Raw genomic sequence first — 22,882 nt, 5'->3', positions numbered from 1 at the left:
AAAAAAAAAGTTTGTAAAGCAATAAAAGTCAGGCTGTTATTATTATAAATGACTTCATATCATTGCCACTGTGCCAAGCTGAAATGTCTGATGTACGTGTAATGTACGAGTAGTTGTGAACTGTTTGGCTTTTCTTTGTGATGTTGACACAGCTTGTGTGGTCACTGTGGAAATACTGTGTGGGTCATTGTTGGACAACGATCTACAGGTGTCAAAAACTGTATCACTGGGTTGTTAGCAAGTGAGTGTAGTAATGAGAAATTAGAGCTGGTGTTGTCATGTCATCTTGTATAAGTTTCTCATCAGATTTCTGGAAGGAGGATTCCCTTTTTCCCTACACAGCTAACATCATCACTAGTGACACGTTGACAAATTGTTTTATGTGGAGACACCTCAATACTCTGACGAAAAGTCAGGGCATACTCATAACAATCCAGAATATCATATAGTATGTGGGATATTGGCTCTGGTTAAAATATATTCAGTCACATGCAAACGCACATCATTTGCACATTTACAAACGCACACATTTACACACAAGTGGGCACGCACACACACACACACACACACACACACACACACACACACACACACACACACACTTATACAGTACAAACACATACACTCACAAATATCAACACATTGGTATGCATGCCCAACTGGACATTTTGGTCAGCAGCGTTCAATTAGTTTCTATAAAGCACCTATCATGTAAAATTAATTGCACAACTGCGTTCTTTCTTCTTCCTCCACTCTAAGGCATGCATCACGGTCAGCCAAAAGGATGCCTCATAATTACACTCTTTTTCTTTGTTCGACTACAAATCTTGATCTTTATTTACAACCAGGCATGCATAAAACAGCATAACAGATATCTTTGGCAGAAGTGAGTATTTACAGACAAAACTTGGGAAAGTGTGAGAGAGAAAGAGGAAAAAAATAAAAAATAAAACAGATAGAGAATATCAGAGAATGCACTCTGATGACTTCATCCATGATATTCAGCCTGACACACTTCACAATCAACTTTGTGCTATTCAAGTCAAAGTACCTCAAGTTGTAGTTTGCCAAAGTCAAAATAAAATTTTCCCCAAACCAAATATGAAAATGAGCTATGTGAAAACCAAAATATTACCTTTATATTGATGCTCATTCTCTGGTCTTACACGTAGTAGCCTTCAAATATGCAAAGTGACCTTTATTCAAAGTTGGCTGTGATTCTGAGGACTCCCGTCATAAAGAACAGTAATTCTTTCAATAAAACTATTACTATTAGGTAATTTTATCTTATCTTTCTGTCTAACTTGGTGGTTTTTTTCTCACACTTCAGAACAAAATTGTAATATAACAAAGTGATTTCACTGCTTCCAACATTTTTTTTCCCTCCCTATAATGAGAGCCTACTTTTTAACTAACTTTGTCAGTAAATGCCTGTTGTCAGGTAAATGCCTGTATTTCTTGTACAGTACCGATATTGTTTGCGAAATTGACTACAATGCACTGATAGGCACACTACAAATAGACAATGCATTATTCAAATCAACGCTTGCATCCAGAAAAAAAAAAGACTCTTGGAGAATGCAAATGGATGCATTTTTATAAGACACAAAATTATTAATTATTTGAGTCAATGAATTATACACATTAATATACAGAATTAAAGAATATACAATATCTATTTCACTCACTTGCAGGATTTCAAAGCCCATGTCAAAAAAGAGGATAACTCGTGACAGTCTTGCAATGTGACCAAAACAAATACAGGGATTGAACTTTAGGTGAACTTAGCAGCGAGCAACATACTAGTAGCTTATTTGCAGAGGTATGATGAACCCGTAAATGAGCCCATTATAAAAATTATTTAGCGATGATACATTTCCTGTGAGATGAATACAAATGTGTACATAATTGTTCAATGAAATAGTGCACTGATTACAGAGAAAAAAATCAGACAGACATGAAACAAATATTTTACAACTTCTCCGGTGGTACAATTCATTTCTCTAAATCTGCTTTCTTTTTTTTTTCCAAAAGCATTTTTAATCCTTAAAGATTTATCTTACACTTCTCAAAAAAAATATCGATTGTAATACATAAATACATTCGGTTGAGAAGCATCAATCAATCTTTAAACTCAGGTTTTGAGGCAGCAATATCAAAACAAACTGAACATAACACATATTCAATAAAAAAAGTCCAGGACTTCTCTATTGTAAATTTATAATTCAGCACATTTGCTGCCCTGATTTAAATCCTGAATGAAGTGAAATCCGCCTGATAATGAAAGACAGCTCTGAAACCTTTTTTTTTTGGGAGGGGGAGAAGGGGAAGGGGAAGGGGATACAAATCAACAGGAAAGTGAACAAGAAGTTGTCACTAAAAGTTTGTAAAATATGAACACATCATTCTTAGAGCATACATGTGACACTTGTTAGCCGACAGAACTTGGGAAAATTAGGATTAATTAGACATATGCATCATGTGCCATGTACAGAAAAAGAACCTTTCAAATTGTCTCCGCACCATTTGATATAAAATGTACCCCCAGAGTTACCTGAACTTAGTAGCTGTCCACAATGTTCACCAACTGTTGCTGCCCACAAAATGAAAGGATGACTGACCTTTACTACTTTTCCAAGTGTGGCTGTAACCTCAAAACCCACACCCCCTAATCCTGGTGGGGACACTGCTCTAGTAACATGGGGTCAATGATCACTGATTCAAACATCTGTCATTGCTGGCACAGTCCTGACAGAATGAGAGGGTCTATAAGACCTTGGATGTGGCTTAAATCAGTGTCAACAGCTAATGTATTGTTACATATAAACTTTCCTCCAGGAATGGACCTTCACCATTTACATAAAAATGTATTGAAGATGTCCAATACAAATCAGTGATTCATCTGCTATGACCAATACCTTCCTTAAACAAGTGGGACTGTTTCAACTCGTTAAAACACGCAAAAACATGCATCAAGTTGCACCATTTGCAACATCAAAATGCAAAAAGTTCTCACCGTGGGAGGGGGTACACCCCCTCCCACACCCTCCCCCTCCTCCTTCGCTCGCTCCGCTCGCTCGGGTTCAGTCGCGTTCATGATATTCAGTGAAAAGAATTAATACAAGAAGATTATTTTAATGATACCATTTTATAGGCAAATTGTTCAATAATAATCTACATCAAAATATACTGCTACCTTACACTAATGTTACTGTTTCACGTCGATAAAACGCGCAAAAACATGCATGAAATTGCACCATTTGCAACATCAAAATGCAAAAAGTTCTCACCATGGGAGGGGGGTCACCCCCTCCCACACCCTCCCCTCCCCCCTCGCTCGCTCCGCTTGCTCGGGTTCAGTCGCGTTCATGATATTCAGTGAAAAGAATTAATACAAGAAGTGTATTTAAATTATACCATTTTATAGGCAAATTGTTCAATAATAATCTACATCAAAATAAACTGCTACCTTAAACAAGTGGGACTGTTTCACGTCGATAAAACGCGCAAAAGCATGCATCAAATTGCACCATTTACAACATCAAAATGCAAAAAGTTCTTACCGTGGGAGGGGGGACACCCCCCTCCCACACCCTCCCCCCCCCCTCGCAGACTAACCGCCCCCCCCCCTAAGATGAAATCCTGGCTACGCCGTTGATGAGCTTATTGTCCATCAACACTTATTCTTTACAGAGTACAGTAATGAAATTCATCAATGTAAAGTCAGTGGCTATGATTGAAACACCGCCTGAGTTTCTGATCAGTGAAAGTGAAAGAAGAAGAAGAAGAAGAAGTAATATAGTCAGGGCCGGCGGAGCGTTTTTAAAAGTGTGTGTGTGTGTGGGGGGGGGGGGGCATTTCCGGGTTTCATGAGTTAACAAGAAACAAAAGAAAAGGGGGGGGGGGCTTCAGCGCAAAAACATAACCTTAATACGCTCACACTTCAAGATCTCTATCTATTTCTTTTTAGTGTCACTTACGTACTTCGGCGGGGTAAAAAAGTGGGGGGAGGGGGGGGGGAGTAATGACACCCTACGCATTCCTTTGTATGGTGCACAAAAAGTGTGGGGGCAAGCCCCCCCCCCCCCCCCCCCCCCTCCCCCGGGTTCCGCCGGCCATGGTAGCAGTAGTAGTATAGTAGTAGTAGTAGTAGTAGTAGTAGTATAGTAGTAGGCCTGGGTAATAGTAATATGTGTAGTAGGACTCAGTAGTAGTAGCAACAGTACAATAGAAGGAGGAGGATGAGCCGGAGCAGAGGGAACTTGGAAATAGCATGACTCTGCAAGTCGTATGTTAAAATTTTATGTCATAATGAGGCTAACCAGCTGCGAATATGGCCTACACCGGATGTACGCTGATCAATTAAACATTAATGGCATACCTGTGTAATGGCTTCTGTTGAAAAAAAAAACAAACCAGTTAATCAGCAAAAGATGTAGATATAACACAATTTTTGAAAGTCATGGTCTCGCCTTCATGTCAGGTCTCTCTGTGCACTAGCATAATCTAGAGTAAAATAAAAGGACCTACTTATTTAGATCTTGTCAGGAATCATCACAAAGCGTTGTATATGTATTAAAAACTATACCTTGACCTTTACCTGGCCAAAAGAATTCTATCTCAGTTCATTTTGATAGAAATTACATTGTAATACTGTACCATGTATATCTAAACATTTGTTAACAATATTACTCTGTAAAATATATGATATATTTTAGGATTTCCTAGTTAATCTGACACTCATCATGATTTGTCACCTCGACTGGAAGTTTGCACTGACTTCGATGTCTTGTTATGTAACGAGTGTGGTATCATTGAAAAGATTCTGATAATTATCTTACTTTATAAAAAAGACTTCAAAAATAGCGTTTATCTGTTTTTGCATTCAAACACTTTATGATAATGTGACAGCATGGGCGATAGGCATGTTCATCATAACAAATATGAGAGAAAGTGGAATTTATGAACATTATAGAACTTCTCAGATGCATTGTCACTAATTTCTTGGAAAATTGCAATGTTACTTTATTGCATTGTTCATTTGCCTTCAGAGCCATCTTGTGTAACAGGCCTATTACAATGAAACTCATGTTTGTATACATGATTAATTCGGTATCTTCTCTGAGTACAATACACCCTGTTCAAGTTCACTTTAATGGAATGTAAAGTATATAGTAAAAGCAGATGAACAGGTCGAATTTATGAAAATTTGAAGTTTCTCATGCTAATCATATTTTGAAGTAAAAAATGTTGGTCCCTTCACATTATATGTATATATATATATGAATCAAATTTGGTAACGATTCTAAATAATTTCTGAATAAATTGAATTGAACTGAATGATACTGTCTTCAACTCACAACTCTTCCATTTATTTACATCACGAACTGTCTATGAAAACTTATGTTTTAGTGAGTGAGTCACCAAACTTATACATGTCCCTATACGATATCCCCCAAAATAACAAACTAAATAAATGACCAGGTTATCCACTGCACTTGGAATGTGAAGGGAACTATCCGCTAGATTTTTGCTTCATTTTTTTTCTGCTTGAGTTCATACACATAAACACACACACACACACACATACACATCGACATACACAAAATGAAAGTTAGTAAAAGTCATGTGTATAGAGGCCATGACGTCATCACCTTATGTTATTGGCATGAAATCACTTTTATAGAAATATGTGAAGCATTCCATGACTTCCTTATGGATTATAAGTCCAATTTCATGGATCTTCACCATTATGCTTGTTTGGTTTTACACTTCTTATTGACGTCTCCTTGAACAAAGTGTGAAATGATAGGACCTACTTCAGTATATACGTATATATATTTTCACTCGCATGGGTATCCCCCTCCCACAGTAGGGAGATTTTTCATTTTTAGGGTTGCCAGCTTGCGATTTTAAGCATACTTGCATGCTCTATTTCTTATCTTTTTTTGCCCAAATAATAGGGGGGGGGGGTCTGCACGCCGGAGCACGGGGGCACATTCATGTGACGGTGTGAGATCCTCGGCGAGGGAGCGAAGCGACCGAGCCGGTGGGGGGGGGGGGGGGGGGGGGGGAGTGTGTGGGAGGGGGATACCCCCTCCCATGCACGGTATCAGGGACTTTTTGTAAAGACGGAGAACAAAAGTCGCGTTTATAGAGCATTTAAAAGCAAATTTCTAGGGAATTAAACAGTGGAAAGAATCATTGTGAAGGACAATAATCATAACATACGGGGTACGTTATGTGACGGTGCGTGAGATCCTCGGCGAGGGAGCGAAGCGACCGAGCGGGAAGGATGATGTGGGAGGGGAATACCCCTTCCCACGGCAGGGACTTTTTGTAAAAACAGAGTATAAAAATGGCGTTTATAGAGCATTGAAATCAAATTTCTAGGGAATTAAACATAGTAAAAAATATCACTGCGAAGAACTATGATCATAACTTATGCAAACTATTCATTTTACTGTAAGTATACTTTGCCATTCGTCTAAAATGTATTCATTAAAAGCTATAACGTAATTGCATTGTTCGAGCAATAAAAATTATTCTTATAATATATTACTAAAACAAAGAAGAAAAGGAAAAATGTTTATAGGGTTTACTAAAGCTGTTCCACGGGGCACACTCGAGGACACGTATAAAGGCTACCATCTTGATTTGGGTGCTGTTCGTTATTCCGAAAGTTCGCTGTTCCGAAGGTTCGTTATTCCGAAGGTTCGTTAATCCGAAACACACAAATTCCCTATACGTAGAGGTTCGTTAATCCGAAAATGAAAAAGGGTTTGTTAATCCGAACACTTTTGTGGCGTTATTCTGAATAAAGGTTCGTTATTCCGAAGATTTGTTAATCCGAAAATGAAATTCGGAATGACGAACCTTCGGAATAACGAGCTGTAACCCTTGATAGGCCTACACTAAATTTACTCATAAGTAAATATTAGTGTATGTAATCCTATGATAATAATGTTAATATTATTAATTCGCCGTTAGGGGCGAAAATGTTCATTTTGGTCTTAAGATAATTATTTGTTTTTTATCAAGTTGTGTGTGTGTGTGTTTTTTTTAACTTGGCAGCCCAAGGAGGGGGTTTAAACCCCCTAAACCCCCCCCCCCCCCCGTAGATTCGCCACTGGGATGATTAAAGATTGAATAAGTATATATTTTGAGTTTGATGAGGGCGGTGTGGGAGGGGAAACGCCTCTCTTCCACACGAGGAAGAGTGCATGTTTAAGAATGAACTTCAACAATCTGGTGCGCATTTGGGAAAATTTCATTCAAAAAATATAGGACGATAATCCTATGTTGGTTACTTGATCTTACAAGTTGCTAGAAAAAGCCCCAAACCACTGAACTAGATCCCGTAATTCTATGATTGTTTACGATTCCCTCAATACTGATCGAATCAGTTTTATATAATCATTTTGATACATATGATATAATAATTTCATAAAATGTCGAATTGCAGGGACGGGAGGGGGTGTACATATATCCGCTCCTAAACACTAAGAGAGCTTTTGAATTTCATTGAGTGTGTGCACACTTTCGGAGAAATATTTGCGAAGTTTTTACTAACAAAAAGAAAAATTGATATTCAGTGAAATGTGAATAGCTACTATCAGGTATTGATATATCTGTCACCACACGCAATGACAAAATATAACGGCATGTATAAACAGCTGGGCTCCATTTCATAAAGATGTTCGCACTGCATCTCTTGCTGAAATGGAAACTTTCCATAGCAACACCCGATCAGAAAAGTGAATTACATGTATTGTCATTACCATGACAATTGCTATTCCAGCAAGAGTTGCTATCACATCAACTTTTTTATGAAATGGGGCCAGATTGCGCAACTGATTCTGATGTCCCAGCCTGTTGTATGTAGAGGGTGTGATTCAGGGAGGAAAAAGAAAAAAGACGTTTCGAGATAAATGACATTGAACAGCCAGAATTTTACTGCCATAACATGAGACGTTCCTCACAGAATTTGATGATTTAGAACATTTCTAACATTATTTTTCTCTCCATATCGCCATCGAATGATACCCTTGGGATACCCGTCACCCAAATAAGGGAATCTTCTATAACCCATGACGTCATGACCCAGCCTTCGGCCCTCCCCGCGATATCGATACAGGAGCACGGATTTATTCCATTTCACTTGTAAATATGAAATACATGAAGCACCAAATAATTCACATTCCATTAGATTATGCGTGATTCTGAACATCAAGTAACGCTCTATACACATAGCAAGTCTAAATACATGTTTGGGGTCATTTCTGTCCTTATTATTTTTAATCTCTACGAATACGAGTCTATCGAGAGCTACCGATTGTGTTTTTCTCAGTTGGACGGTACCCCAACGGTGTACACGTTGCGCCGGTGGGCTACTATTGATCGATCGATAATTTCTCGCGGATGTTTGTTCGATTGTTCTCTACGCCGAGCTAGCTCGCTATCACACTCCATACACATCTACCACAGGACGACGACCGTGGTGAGGGGCGGCCGTACAAACACGGAACACAGGCGGTGTACTGTTCGGTATACTGCTTCTGTTTATTGCGAAGCGCTCTAGCGAAAACTATCAAGATAAGATTGACACACATTTGGAAGAACCAGGAAACATGGCGGACGAGAAACTGAATATCGACAGCATAATCAGCCGGCTTTTAGAAGGTGAGTCACTTCGTTTCATTGTTTCTTACCCTTTACATTTCTAAATATGGCAGGTATCTTATGGGTGTCCGGTAAGGTGATATTAAAAGTCAAATGCAAGGTTTTTTTAATCAGTCAGACTTGAATTCGAAGTAGCCAACCCGCGTAGGACGTAACGTTAGGTCTATCTCATCGAATGTAACCGGTTAGACCCTATGCTATGATGCTGATCTGATATAAACTACTAGTCTCTAGTTCTACTGTAGTAACTGTTAGAATAGATCTAACCTTGATGTAGAATCTAGTAGACTCTATTCTATTGCCGTATTCTCGCAGGCAAATCACTACGGAGAACAGATTGGTGAATAGCTAGAAGTAGAACGTGTATGTTCCTAGTGATATTCTAGGCCAGGCTAACTCAGTTCGGGAAACCCACTCACAAGGGGGGCCCCTCCTTATAAGTAACCCGTCCCCCTTATAAGTAACCCCGTCCCCCTTATAAGTAACCCCCGGGGCACCCCTTATAAGGAGTCTCCACGCTTTTTTGCAATGCAACGCGAAAATGAAAGGACTGCGGCAATTCGCTTGATTATGTCCATAAAGCTTCACAAGTTTCCTAGTTACTCACGAAATTTGAGCAAAATTGGTTTGAGGCATCATATCTAAAATCATGGATTTAAATGCGATGTCAAACGACCCATGCGAATGCTGAAATGCGAGCGATTACTGGCGTGAGTGTCGCCAGGCGCAGGCGCGGCGGTGCGGCAATGCCTGAGTGCAGACGTGGCGACTGAGTACGAAAGTCTCCGTACTCAGTCGCCACGTCTACACTCAAGCATTGCCGCGCCGCCGCGCCTGGCGACACTCACGCCAGTAATCGCTCGCATTTCAGCATTCGCATGGGTCGTTTGACATCGCATTTAAATCCATGATTTTAGATATGATGCCTCAAACCGATTTTGCTCAAATTTCGTGAGTAACTAGGAAACTTGTGAAGCTTTATGGACATAATCAAGCGAATTGCCGCAGTCCTTTCATTTTCGCGTTGCATTGCAAAAAAGCGTGGAGACTCCTTATAAGGGGTGCCCCGGGGGTTACTTATAAGGGGGACGGGGTTACTTATAAGGGGGACGGGTTACTTATAAGGAGGGGCCCCCCTTGTGAGTGGGTTTCCCGAACTGAACTGCGACAGCCGCCACACGCAGCGTGTGGCGGCTGCGCCGTGCTCCCATTCAGATCTTCATGTTGAACAAACGGGTGCCTTTGCGGCGCTATATTTCCTTAATTTTTCAACAGAAACTACTAGGAATACTTACATGGGTCGATGAAACCTAAATGACTATCATCGGCGACTGTTTGATGCATTTCATTGCTTGTGATGCACAAAATGATGTCTTATAAGCAGCTCACCGATGTTCACACTCACAGAATTCACAATCACTTGCACAAGCGCACAGAATAGGGGAGCTATTCGTTATTTTCACATAAGCGAAACTGCGGGGAAGCCGCCAGGGCCGCGCCTGGCAGCGCGGTCTCTGGGGCTAAGGCCAGGCTAGCTAGTATTACTTGGTTCTATTCGTAGACATAAATTTAGTCTAGAGCAGATCCCAAATGGTAATGATGTAATTGTAAAATGAAAAAAGCAAACATGATTTATTTAAACTGTTCAACATGTTAAAGGACAGGGCTAACTATACACAGCCCAGTCGCTGTACGTACAAATGTAGGTACGTGGTCTGGTCGGGCTAGGACAGCGACAGGGCATGCCAAGGACAGTTCACCTTCATTCTTAAACATTAAAGTTAGACTCTACCATAGAATAGTTACTAGAACCTATTTCTTGTAGGTCTAGTTGGGTGTCCAACACATCAACCTAATGACAATGTTTTTCTGTCATTATAGATAGTTCTACTTCTGTCAATTTGCCTTAAGTTTTACTCACATGTAAAGAAAATAGACCTCTATTTTACCATAGTTATGGGTAAACTTGGCCTAGCGGGTAAACTTGGCCCCAGCGCGCGCATTACAAGTGGCCGAGTTTACCCATAACTACGATAGGCCTACTCTGCTTTTCCGATGAAAAAAAAAAGATGTTCACTTGCCAATTTTGATGTTGTTGGCCATCTTGGGATATAGAGAATATACAAGTACAATGTACCTTACATGCACACAGGCACACAGGCGGCTCCGAACACAAAGTGTTTGGGTCACCATAACCCCAGGCGCTATGACCAGGAACGTATCAGTGTGGTTAGGGCCACCAATGCGGTTTAAAGAACCTACATGTTGATCAACTTGATTTGTATCTTCAAGCTCAATATGGGCAGTTTATGATTTGTCAATAACAAATATAGGAGTTTGTTTTTCGAGTAAGTTTTGAAACGGAGTGCATACAGTAGAATATTGAATGTCATGCAGTGATCATGGCTATTTGTTTATTTGTTTTTTATTGAAGGGGGCATTGCTGACAAAGCTGGGGATCTGTGTTTTTGTTTTGCTTTATTTTATTAATTCTTTTTTAAGATTACAAATGGTTGGAAGGCAGGGAATAGCCTCCCTTCAATTTATTTGTATATTAACACCGATGTTTTTCCTTTTTGACAAGAAAATTGATATCCATTTACATTTGTATTTATGGTATATTTAACTGAGAGTCCAACAAAGTTAAAATACCCTGGCAATGATACCAAATTGAAAGTCTTGTTACCATACTGTAGGGAGCAGTGATTTCAAAAATGTTTCACTTTTGATGCATACTTGTATGTGTAGGTCAGTTGTATCACAAAACATCTTAAATATAAAATTTTTGCAATAAAGCCTAAAATATAAGGAGATATCACTATTTTTCTCATTAAACCATGACTGTTGATGGTTTAGTTTGGAAACATTTTTATTATAACTATTGTTCACATTTTTTATATTTAACGACAGTTAACATTAATTATACTGGTTCAAATTTTTACATTGGTTGTTTCAGATCCCTAACTCACATTTTATAACTGTTTTTGAAGCACTAATGCTGGGTTTTTGTTTCATCTGCAAATGGTAATTTATGCCTTTTTAAGTATAGAGTGCTGCAACTGGAAAATTTCAACAAGATATCACTTTACCAGCAACATTGTTAAACTAGCACAAGATTTTAAAGATGTAGAGGCTTATAGCTGATTTAAACACCAGTGGGTTTACTTATAGTGTACTTCCAATGATACCAAATTGATGTAGCTGCAACTTGAAAATGCCTGTAAAGATTCTAATCTATTGGGAAACAGTTGCTACTCACCATTTCACTACTTTTTTTATAAAAAAAAGCTGTACCAATGATGATAAAACTTGCATAACTTGGTCAATTTAGAGGTATGACTATTAAGCTGATTTGAACACCAGTGTGTTTCTTTTGTGACAAGCTTTCCAGTGATACCATATTTATGTAGCTGCAACAGGAGAAAGTCTATCAAAGATTCAGTACATTGGAAAATAGTCATTACTCATTAATTATTTCACTTTTGAAATTTACAGTTCTAATTTTGCTACAAAAACAGTGAAACCTGCATATCTCTGTCAGATTTAAAGATATAAAGCTAATTCAAACACCATTGTGTTTCTTTTATAACAAGCTTTCCATTGATAACAAATTTGTTGGGCTGCTGCATTGAAATCCATTTTCCATGGTACTCCATATATTTAGGCCATAAATTAGTAGAAACACATCACTGATCAGTCGCAGTGATTTCAGTTTTTGAGGAAAATTGGACAATCTGTTCAAAAGTTGTGAATTTTTTAAGTTTCTGCACAGTCACTGCTGGATGAGAAGACTGGCTACTACATTTGTACAGTGATAATGTCACATGCATAGAACAATATAGATTCTAGATGTCTAATAAAGAAAATATGGAGCCTAGCTAGAGCTTACCCTAAAGAGAATTTCACAAACATTACTATTAAAAAAACAACAGGTACACATTCCCTCAACTTGTCACTGATGTACAAATGTATATTAAGCCTAAGGGTAAAGTTAGATCTAATGTTATTCCCCCCCCCACCCCGCCTTCTGAAAGAGGCAAGTCAAGTGTTCTTTTATTAGATCTAGTTCTGTGTTATCCCGACCAGACGCTGTGCAAAGCTCACTTGTGTATAGCAGCAGGGCTCATCATTTGGCATGTAATACATTTTTGTAGGTTTTCAGCATACTGAGATTCATATGCTATTGACTAAATTTTCATGCTGACATTAGTGTTATGCTTAAAGAGGAATATTGGGCCACTAATGCACTTTCCTACTCTCTAGATCTTGTAGACGCTCTACATAGATCTCGACGCTACAGCTGTATGTTGACTGCAGTTGTGCATCACTGATAAACCACTACACAATCCTTTTTCAACCTTAGATTTAAGCTTTGTGGTAACAAAAGAAGAGTTTTATCAGAAAATGGGTGATCACTGAAAAAACTCCACCATTTCCTGCTCACGATGAGCTGCTGTTGTCAGTGTTGACAAATTTATTCACTCTGCGTGCAGGCAGCAGGGCACGATTGGATATTATTATTGGTCGAAGTGAACATTACAGTATAAGTTTTTTTTTTTTTTTATTGCCATCACAGTATAAGTTTATATATAATGTATCATGTCATTAAAAATAATCAAATAATCATAGTTCTCTGTGTAAGTATTTGTGTTACATTCTATTACTGAAATGTGCATTTTTTTTCACATGTATCGATTGTTTTCATTGTGTACAACAATCTTTTTCTCTCTCTCTTCCTTTTTTCTTTAATAAGACAACAACTATCTGACATTCCTCGTTATGAAAATTGGCTAGCCGAGTTTACAAAGGCTTACAAAGTTATTTTTATGAGTTTGTGATCTTTTTTTGAGACTTTTCAAAGGAATCAATGTATTGTATTGAGGCTGTAAATCATATTTCACAAATCATAAATCATGTTGTGATTGTAATAATTTTCTCTATGTAACACATGAGGCATGTGTACCTCAGATTGTCTGAAAGTTAGCTGACAATTTTGTACCGTATATAGGGGGAAATTTAGATACATAAAATCAAGAGAATCTGTTCCAAAGTTATGAATTTTATTATCCTTTTTATCCAGCAATGATGGCACATGGATTTATCATCAGAACTTTGTAAAAATGAATAACTTTGAATGTCCAGATATTGTTAAATTCTCTTTCTTGTCCCCAAACAGCCAGAGGAAAGCCTTTCAAACAAATCGTGTTATCAGAAGCAGAGGTCAGAGGGCTTTGTGTGAAATCAAGAGAAATCTTTCTGAGCCAGCCCATTCTCCTAGAGTTAGAGGCCCCTCTGAAAATATGTGGTAAGTTTCAAATTGCTTCATCACAATCCAGTGAATGATTTCTTTGTGTATTTGTGGTTGGCATAGTAGATGGTGTTTGCATTCATAACACGTTTATGTCAAGATTCTTGACATGCATCTGTGTTTTTTACATTGGTGTACTTTATGTGTTCGGAAGAGGTATCTATAGAGAAACACACTGAGATCGTGGTGGCCAAAATTCAGCACTCTGAGATAATGATCCAAGTGCCAATTCAGCCCTGTTATGGATTTTTTTTTTTCACGGTAATCACATTGATAATAATATCTAATACTTTGTATGTTTTCAAAACATGTTATCACAATTCTGAACAGTAATTGAGAATAAGATCATGTTAATCCATGAACTTGTCCTATTACTTTGATATTCTACATTGCGTACTGTACATCTTTCATGGATTTATAATGCAGAGTGCGGCGCAGCTGTTTGTGCTTAACATCGATCACTGGTAGAGTGTGTGATGAGCAGTGCTGCTGTTATGATGCTGGTGCACTGCTGAGATCACTTTTGCAACAATATTTTCTTCCATAAAACACTAAGAATTATCTTCACGCAATTTTTGGTAACTCATGGTACAGTGCTAGAAAAAATGAGAATGAAAATATGTAAATAATTGGACAGAATGGCGGATTTCTATTTCGTACCCCAAATTACTGAAAACTGCATCACATACAGATATTGTCAGGGACTATTTGAGAAGACACCCACAAGTTACACAGAATCTTGGCTGTTATTCATGGACAATGTTTATTTTGTATTTAATAAACAAACCTTCATACAGTCATCTGATGATCGTGAATCAGTATTGGTACAATATTGCTAACTCCTTAGAATGACAGTTAATAATGTAATTTGTTTCTACCCGGCCTACATTAATTTACAATGAGAATGTTTACATTAAGGATGACTGTGATACAGATAATGAGTGGAACTGCCTTTGAGGCAAGACAGAGGAGGCATTGCAACTACATCCTATCGTAAACATACGGTAGACATCATATTTTGAGTATTATTTTACTTCCAAATCTTCAAGGAGTGATTAGTCATCTATCTGTTTATAAGCTAGAGGGGATTTATTTAAAAAGGACTTGGCAAAAAAGAAAAATAGAAAAAAATTCAGATGGTGAAATCAAGACATGACATAGAAAATATATGTGAAGTATAATGCAGAATTGAAAAGTACAAAGTTTCACTGTTGGTACTGTGCATGTCTTAAATCATCAGGCATATATTATAGTGTCCCACAACACATTGACCTTTAAAAAATGGCCCCTAGTCCATGTGGTCATGTAATTCTTTGAAACTCCACCAAATTCATATTTTTCTTTAAGTCCTAGCCAGATTATAAAACAACTCCTTGATGTAAGTAGAAATGCAGACTTCATGTTAGTTCTTTAATACATCATGGGCAGAGTATTAAAAAACAGATATCACCTAAATGTGAAAGATGAGCTTTGAATGATATCATCAAAACTCAGAGCACATGATTACGGTAGTATTATGCAGAGAATATACTGTACACATGCATAAAGTATATCCAATGCCCTACACATGTAGTAGATGACTTTTGTATCAGTTGATGTGCTTGCCAAACACTGTTTTTTTTTTACCTTAAAAAGGTGGCCCCTAGTCCATGTGGTCATGTAATTCTTTGAAACTCCACCAAATTCATATTTTTCTTAAAGTCCTAGCCAGATTTCATTATAAAATAACTCCCTGATCTAAGTAGAAATGCAGACTTCATTTCAGTTCTTTAATACATCATGGGCAGAGTATTAAAAAACAGATATCACCTAAATGTGAAAGAGGAGCTTGGAATGATATCATCAAAACTCAGAGCACATGATTAGTATTATGCAGAGAATATACTGTACACATGCATATCCAATGATCTACATGTAGTAGATGACTTGTGTATTACTTGTAGTTGATGTGCTTGGCAAACACTGTTTTAGGTAAGTGTATGTGCTGACATTCATAGAATTAGAAATTTATGTTTTTATATTTTGTTAATTTTTTTCAATTTTTGCTTTTGTTTCTTTACATCCACACAAAACTTAATGTTTCATTTTCATATACAGAAGAATATGTTCAAATCATACATTCTCTTTTATGAAGGTTATTCTGATGTGAACATGGATGCTTGGTCTCGCTTTACTGTAAAAGTTGTTTTCACAAGGGTTTTTTTTTCATGAATTTCGCGAATCACTGTTTGGCCGTGAATTTAGCAACACACAAAAATATAGCGAAAGGATAGGCATTAGCACACTTATGGTAGCCTGAATGTGTGACATTGCGAAAATGTCTGTATTAAGAAAAAAAAAAAATCAGCTTTTACAATCAGTATTTTTCTGTTTGTTTTTTCTTTTCTCTTTCTCTCTCTTCCTCTCACTCACTCTGTTTGGCTATAGTTTTGAACAAAATTCTAAACTATTCTGCGTAAAAAAAATCTCAATGTGATGAATATATTGAACTTGCCTCAGGCTCCACTCTTGTTTATCCACAAGCCTGTGAAATGCAAGGTTGTACAATGGTTACTCCGACCTTCGTCCACTGATGTGTTAGAAAAAAAAAAGAATCATTGAATAAAGGTTTTGATCCCCAAAATGCCAAAGAAATGTGTAAAAAGGGCTTCTTTTCGTGTGTTTTTAATATGAGTCCCTATTTGTTCATTTATTTTTTATGTATTTTTTTTTCAACCAAAGCTGCTCCTGCACATTATGTACAGTACAATTGTATGTCTTGCCTGGTGACACGACATTTGCTTCTGCAACAATTGCTATATAGTCTTATCTTCTCTAAGGGCTTACAAATGTAGGGTTAGGGTTAGGGTAGGGTTTTAGGTTTTCAGTGCCGTACTTTGATGTGATGATTAGGATTAGGATTAGGATTAAGGTTATGTTTGTAGGTAGAATGTTTGGCTTAGCGTGCAGATATTTTATGGGAGCAATTGTCGCCGGAGCAAAGGTCATGGAACCGTCTTGCATACAGTGTAGTTCCACAGCAATTAACCCATCTAGTGATTTAGGCATTGCTGTTGATGAAAAAAAGACAATTCTCTGATGTCATTGCATGCAAAAGCTATACCAGTTTTATAGAAAGAAAAGGTTACTTAAATTTGAAGTCGTTACCGTGTTTGCTGGTTAGGTTGATGGCACACAGCATGTATGGTTTTTGTCTGGCCTGCCTAGTGGAAGCGAGATTAAGCATTGCCATTCTGTCTTCGTCATTGTCAATGTCGTCTGCAGCAGCGGCGGCATGAGCAATTTGGTGCGCTCTCAATAACTTTCCACAGCGTTGAGCGACAGAATATTGCCACCAGACTCATGTACACCACAGGTACATAACCTAAAAATGCATGTCAAGTTCAAATATGGGTGTTGCAAAAATGCATGTCAAGTTCAAATATGGGTGAAGTCCAACAAGACAAAACTCAAGCACGGTACTCACAGTATCATCTTTCAACAGCTTTGAGCTGTGACCACAAAACTCACACCACAGGTACATCACCTAAGATGCAGGTTAAGTATAAATATTGCTTCAACCTGACAAGATCAGTGAAATGTATACCTGACAAGCACTATACACATATTGTGTTGTTGTGTCAATAACTGTCCACAGCTTTGAGTCATGACCACCAAATTCTCACCACAGCTACAACATTGTGTACATCACCTAAAGATGCCAGTTAAAATCAAAGGTCAAAAGGTGTACAGTTACATGTAGCTGTATGAACTTACATTGTGAAACACTAATCTCACAATTGGGGAGTACTCTCAATATTCCATACATGAATTGTGTAAAATGCTGCAATTTTATGATTTTTTCTTTTTTTACAGTTACATGTACTCAGAAAGAGTTAAAATCTGTAAATGATTTTAAATTCAAATATAAACAATTCCTTGTGGAAGACTATACACATGCAATAGTGTAGCTAATTCAAGGCACACTTTTGTTTTGTTCGTATTGTTATCTTTCATATTTATGTACATGTACAAAATTTGTAGTTTGTTTTTAAATGATTGTATTGTTTAGAATTGTTCTGTTTTGTCAACGTGACATTTTCATACATATGGGATCTGTTAAAGGTACATGTTCACATGGGTCAGCTACTCACAAAGGCTTTCTCCTTTCTTGCTGCTTCCCTCACCAATTGCATTGTCTTTGTTGGGATGTTCCTACATGTACCACCATGTTATTTCAAATAGTGTGTTGTCATGTATGATTTGTGAACTTTGTGTATTTTTATCTCACCTTGTCCCTTCTTGTTTTTATTGTATGTTCTGTATAATTTCAAAGCTTGGTGCAAAATAAACTAAACTGAAACTGAGTAACTTTCCATACTGTACAGTGTAGCTTTGAGTTACGACATGGTTTTGTTTTTGTTTGTTTTTTAGCTTTTGATAGAGAACTTCAAGTCTTTAAGACCCTGTTTACAGTGCGGGGCCGGGCTCGGCCGCGTCGCGGCTGAGCCTCGCAATTTTGTCCGTTTACACTGCTGGGCTCTGCCGCGCTTTTAATTCAAACCTTTCAATATTTTGTCGTAGTGGCGCTCTGCTTGGAAACAAACGCAATATGGTATAGCTTGGTTTTCAGACCCTTTGCCAACTGGATTCCGTGGCGACGAAGTCGCCGTTCGGGCAAAGGCCTTTCCCGAAGAAAACATCCTTTGCAGGACAAAACCACCGTAAACTACAGTTGTATACTAGTTTTCCACGTTTAGGGGGTTAATATCGTGAATAGCAAAATAGAACGAGCAGAGGGTCTGGAAGCCAGACTAAAATTGGGCGCGCATTTGGCCCAGTTTGCGTTTACACCAAGAAGAGGGCGGGCTCGGCCGTGGCTCGGCTGCGGCCGAGACCACCTCCAGAGCGAGGCCAAATGCGAGGCCAATTTTGGCCTCGCATTTGGCCTTTTGCGCGTTTACACTGAAGCGGGGCTGGGCTCGGCCGTGGCCGAGCCTCGCACTGTAAACGGGGTCTATGACATTCCCTCACTTGGGAACTGTGTCAAGTTATCAAACCATCATATTCAGATTATGATATGCAGGCGAGATATCGCTTCCCTCGTTTCAAGCAATTTTGCAAATTTCATGGTAAATGCTTCTGTATATCATCAGAACCGCATGGCCAATACACTATACAACAGCGTGTCCCAGAAAAAAAAGAAACTGGGTTTCCATGCAACTTTTTACTATCGAAATCATACATTTTCTTTATGAAATATACATAAATGGAAATGTAAACTTTTCTTCTTTCATTTGATGTACAACTTAATGTTCATCGTTCATGCATGACTGAGTTAGAACAATGAACAGTGGTGCTACAAAATTTTAATTTGCATAATGCGCAAATGGTGACTTTACGTGAATTTTTCAGACTTTTAATGCTACGTTTTCGAAAAACAAAGTTCATAACCAAAATATTCATAATTTCTTCTTTCATATGAGACTTTATGCGTCAAATATGAACAACACATGCTCGAGAAAAATTTGCATGAAAACATGATTCGTTTCTACCAATTCTACAGATCATAGTCGGAAACAAGCATTCAGTTCTTCCAACTTACAGTAGCATTAGACAATGGGCTCATCTGCACCATTGAATTCACACAAAACAACTGCAGTGATACAGTGAATGTTGTGGGGGGGGGGGAGGTATTTACAGAGAATGCTGTATGAGACGGAAAGCCCTTTGTTGTCATTTATTTAGAATAAGCTATGAGACATAACCAATAATTGAAGACTAATGTCGTGAGTATTCTCAGGCTGCATGCACTCCAATGGCTATGGGAAATCAACATGACAACAATGATACACACTTTGATGAATTTGTACAATGTGTACCTCAAACTTATTTCACTTTTTTCATTCCTCTCTACATTTCCCTCACGAATGGTTAGTCCTTCATCACTGACAGGGTTTTGAAGTTTTTGAAGGGGGAGGTGAAGCAGGAAGAGAGGGTACATCACTTTATTTATCACTGAACTTGCGCTTCTAACATTTCAAAGGTGCAATAAAGTGCAGGGCAGAAAGTCGTCTTTTTCTGGGGGGGGGGGGTGGGTGGGCTCGGAAGGTTTTTTTTTCAGTCCCGTTCCTCCCACCCCACCTTCCGAAACATTGATGAACACCTTTTGCTCTGTAGTTAGCTGCATAGTCAGGCAAGCTCATGATCATGTGCTGATTTACGACCCTATTCACGACCAAACCGTCTGTATCAATCCTTTTTACCCCCTCCCTTCATGTTTGTGGAAATTCATTGAAGCATGAAGGCCATTGTTATCTGCCAAGTTGGGCAGGTGTCGGGAAAGCTAACTGGCTCCTTATTTACTATCTTTCTATCTGGGTAAAATGGAAGCATATTTTCAAATTAAGTTTTCTAGAGCAGGCATTGATCATTTCTTTTTGCATCATCCATGGGATATCATAGTAAAGGAAAAAGAATGGATATTAAGGCTATGATTTCATTTTTTGCACAAGATTGCTGAAAAAGTCTGAAAAACTCATTCAAAGTTGCCATTTGCTCGTGCAAACTACTCTCTATTGTTCTAACTCAGTCATGCACAAATTTTGAAAAATGAGTTGTGCATCAAATGAAAGAAGAGAAGTGTATCTTTCAATCCATGTACATCTCATAATGATAAAGCAAATATATGATTATGATTGCAAAGAATTGCAATGAAACTCGGTTTCGTTTTTTCTGGGACACGCTGTACTTCAGATAATGGGGATTGTGCACTGTCATGAGACAGAGCTTGATGTGCAGTGTCAGTTCACCACAGACATGATCTATTTGTGGTGGAGTTTCCTTTGTTTAATTTTGCTGTTGTGTGTACAAGTAAACAGTGTAGGTTTCACCGAACCATTAGTACTGTGTTCCTGCTTATCATCATCTATTCTGATCATAATTTGGAAATATGGGAGTTCACAGTTTATCATTTTAGTGTCAGTTGGTAATGTATTAATTTCTACTCCCATTGCAAACACCTATTGAACTGGAAAACTTCAAGGTATCATTGAGCATTCCCATCTGTAGCCACATTGTCATTCACACTCAAATGAAAAATATATATGAATTGGCACACTGTATCTCATGGTACAGTTTTATGTAGTGCCACCTCATGTCCATTATCATACAGTTGCACAATGTTGTCATGGCAACAACTTTCTCATCATCAGCGCCGCCATTAATCTGAGCAGCGATAACGATCCCAATGCCGATTTTCCTTCCAAGTCAACTTGTGTTCATCTACCGGTAATCACAATGATAATACAAGTTTCACTGAGTATTGAAGAATTTATTATTATAATGATTTTTTTTTTTTTACAGTTACATAAATTACATAATCATTTGACAGCAATACAACATAGCAGGTAAATGAGAAAAAAGTTATCATTCTATTTGCATGCATTAGTTGTTGCATAATCATAAGCAAGAAGGCATTTTTGTGCACAATACTAAAAATCATTTTTACACATTTTTTGGTGACCCAGGGTAGAGAGCTGAAAAAAAAAATCGAAAAAACTGTGAATTTTCATTTGGCACCTGAGGGTACCAAATATTGCATCTTATAACTCATTGGTTCTGATACTGTTAAAGGGTGTGTACAGTTCTGGTTGAGGTGAAGATTTAGCTTTTAACGTTTTGCGAGATATTCAGAAACCACTCTATGAGATGTCAAAGAGCATGCAATTCTAAAGGGTATAAAAAGTTTATTTGATGAAAATCGGTTTTGAAATGGCTGAGATATCCAAAAACAAGGTGAAACAAAGAGATCCTAATAAAGTTGTGGCCTGTTACCTTTTATTATTACCACTTTTTTGGATATCTCAGCCATTTGAAAACCAATTTTCATCAAATAAACGTTGAATCCTTCTTAAAATTACATGCTCAACCATATTTCATAAGAGGTTTCTCATTATCTCACTTAGGAACATGTTATAGACCTAAATACCCACCTCAACCAGTACTGTACAGTCCCTTTAATGCTCTTTTCTTGCAAATTTGTGTGTGTGTGTGTGTGTGTGTGTGTGTGTGTGTGTGTACACAGCAGGAAATATTTTCTCCATGCTGAAACAAGGTTTGCTGCAACAAGGTTTGCTGCACATTTACCCATAAATTTGACTCAATAAATTTGACTCACTGCTTTGCAAAACAAATGAGTATCAATTTCACTGTAAAATTATAGAACAGTACAGATGTCTTACCAGTTACTGACAAAAAAAAATAAACCCAAAACAGATGCTTGTGAAATTTGAGAAGTAAAATTGAGCAAGAATATGATCATGAACAATTGACATCTTTTGAAAAGGCCACTGCAGAGAAGGTAAGGGAAAGCGGGGAAGAGTATATGTGTACATGTACTACAGAAAGATATACATTGTATGCATAATGACAGTGAGGCTGCCCTGGGCACTCAGTCGATGATGCACACATACCAAAGCTCCTACTGTCACTTTTGGCATACCATTCACATACCAGCCAAAATGTAAGAGCACTGGATGCCGGCCTAGTCTCAGAATACAGGCTGCATTGATGTCTGCATTCAGTCAGCCTACATCACATGCTACACGGGTATCTGTAAACATATTTATTTTATAGATGAGTGATACATGTCAGAAACTGCTATGTCTTTATACACAGAAATCACTCGAAAACTTAACGTACATATGGTGTACATTATGTTATCTGTGTCATCAGCATCATTACACCTGTACTGCCATTTCCCTCAAAGTGAAGGCAATTGTGCGGGTAGACCAGTATATGATTCATAAAGTTATTACAGGTACATTGCACAAATGTAGGACAGATTCGAATGGATGACATACTTGAACCAGGAAAATCTCATGAAGATGTTTCATTTTATGTAAATCCAAC

The 22,882-nt window shown here is 38.0% G+C and overlaps 1 protein-coding gene across 1 annotated transcript in view; it reads left to right on the top strand.

Annotated features, from left to right (window-relative positions):
* The first annotated feature begins 8,487 nt into the window (after positions 1-8,487).
* LOC139709931 (serine/threonine-protein phosphatase PP1-beta catalytic subunit) overlaps positions 8,488-22,882 on the top strand; it is a 28,326-nt gene continuing 13,931 nt past the window's right edge. Inside the window, exons 1-2 of the mRNA XM_071621887.1 lie at positions 8,488-8,682; positions 13,859-13,987. Coding sequence (XP_071477988.1) covers positions 8,631-8,682; positions 13,859-13,987 — 181 coding nt within the window. The 5' untranslated portion in view covers positions 8,488-8,630. The remainder of the gene's footprint in view (positions 8,683-13,858; positions 13,988-22,882) is intronic.

Source organism: Diadema antillarum, unplaced genomic scaffold (assembly GCF_040938485.1).
Source record: "Diadema antillarum isolate AM-2024a unplaced genomic scaffold, OU_Dant_1.0 seq00001481_RagTag, whole genome shotgun sequence".
Taxonomy (NCBI): Eukaryota; Metazoa; Echinodermata; class Echinoidea; order Diadematoida; family Diadematidae; genus Diadema; species Diadema antillarum.
This window is presented reverse-complemented; position numbering and strand designations above follow the sequence as displayed.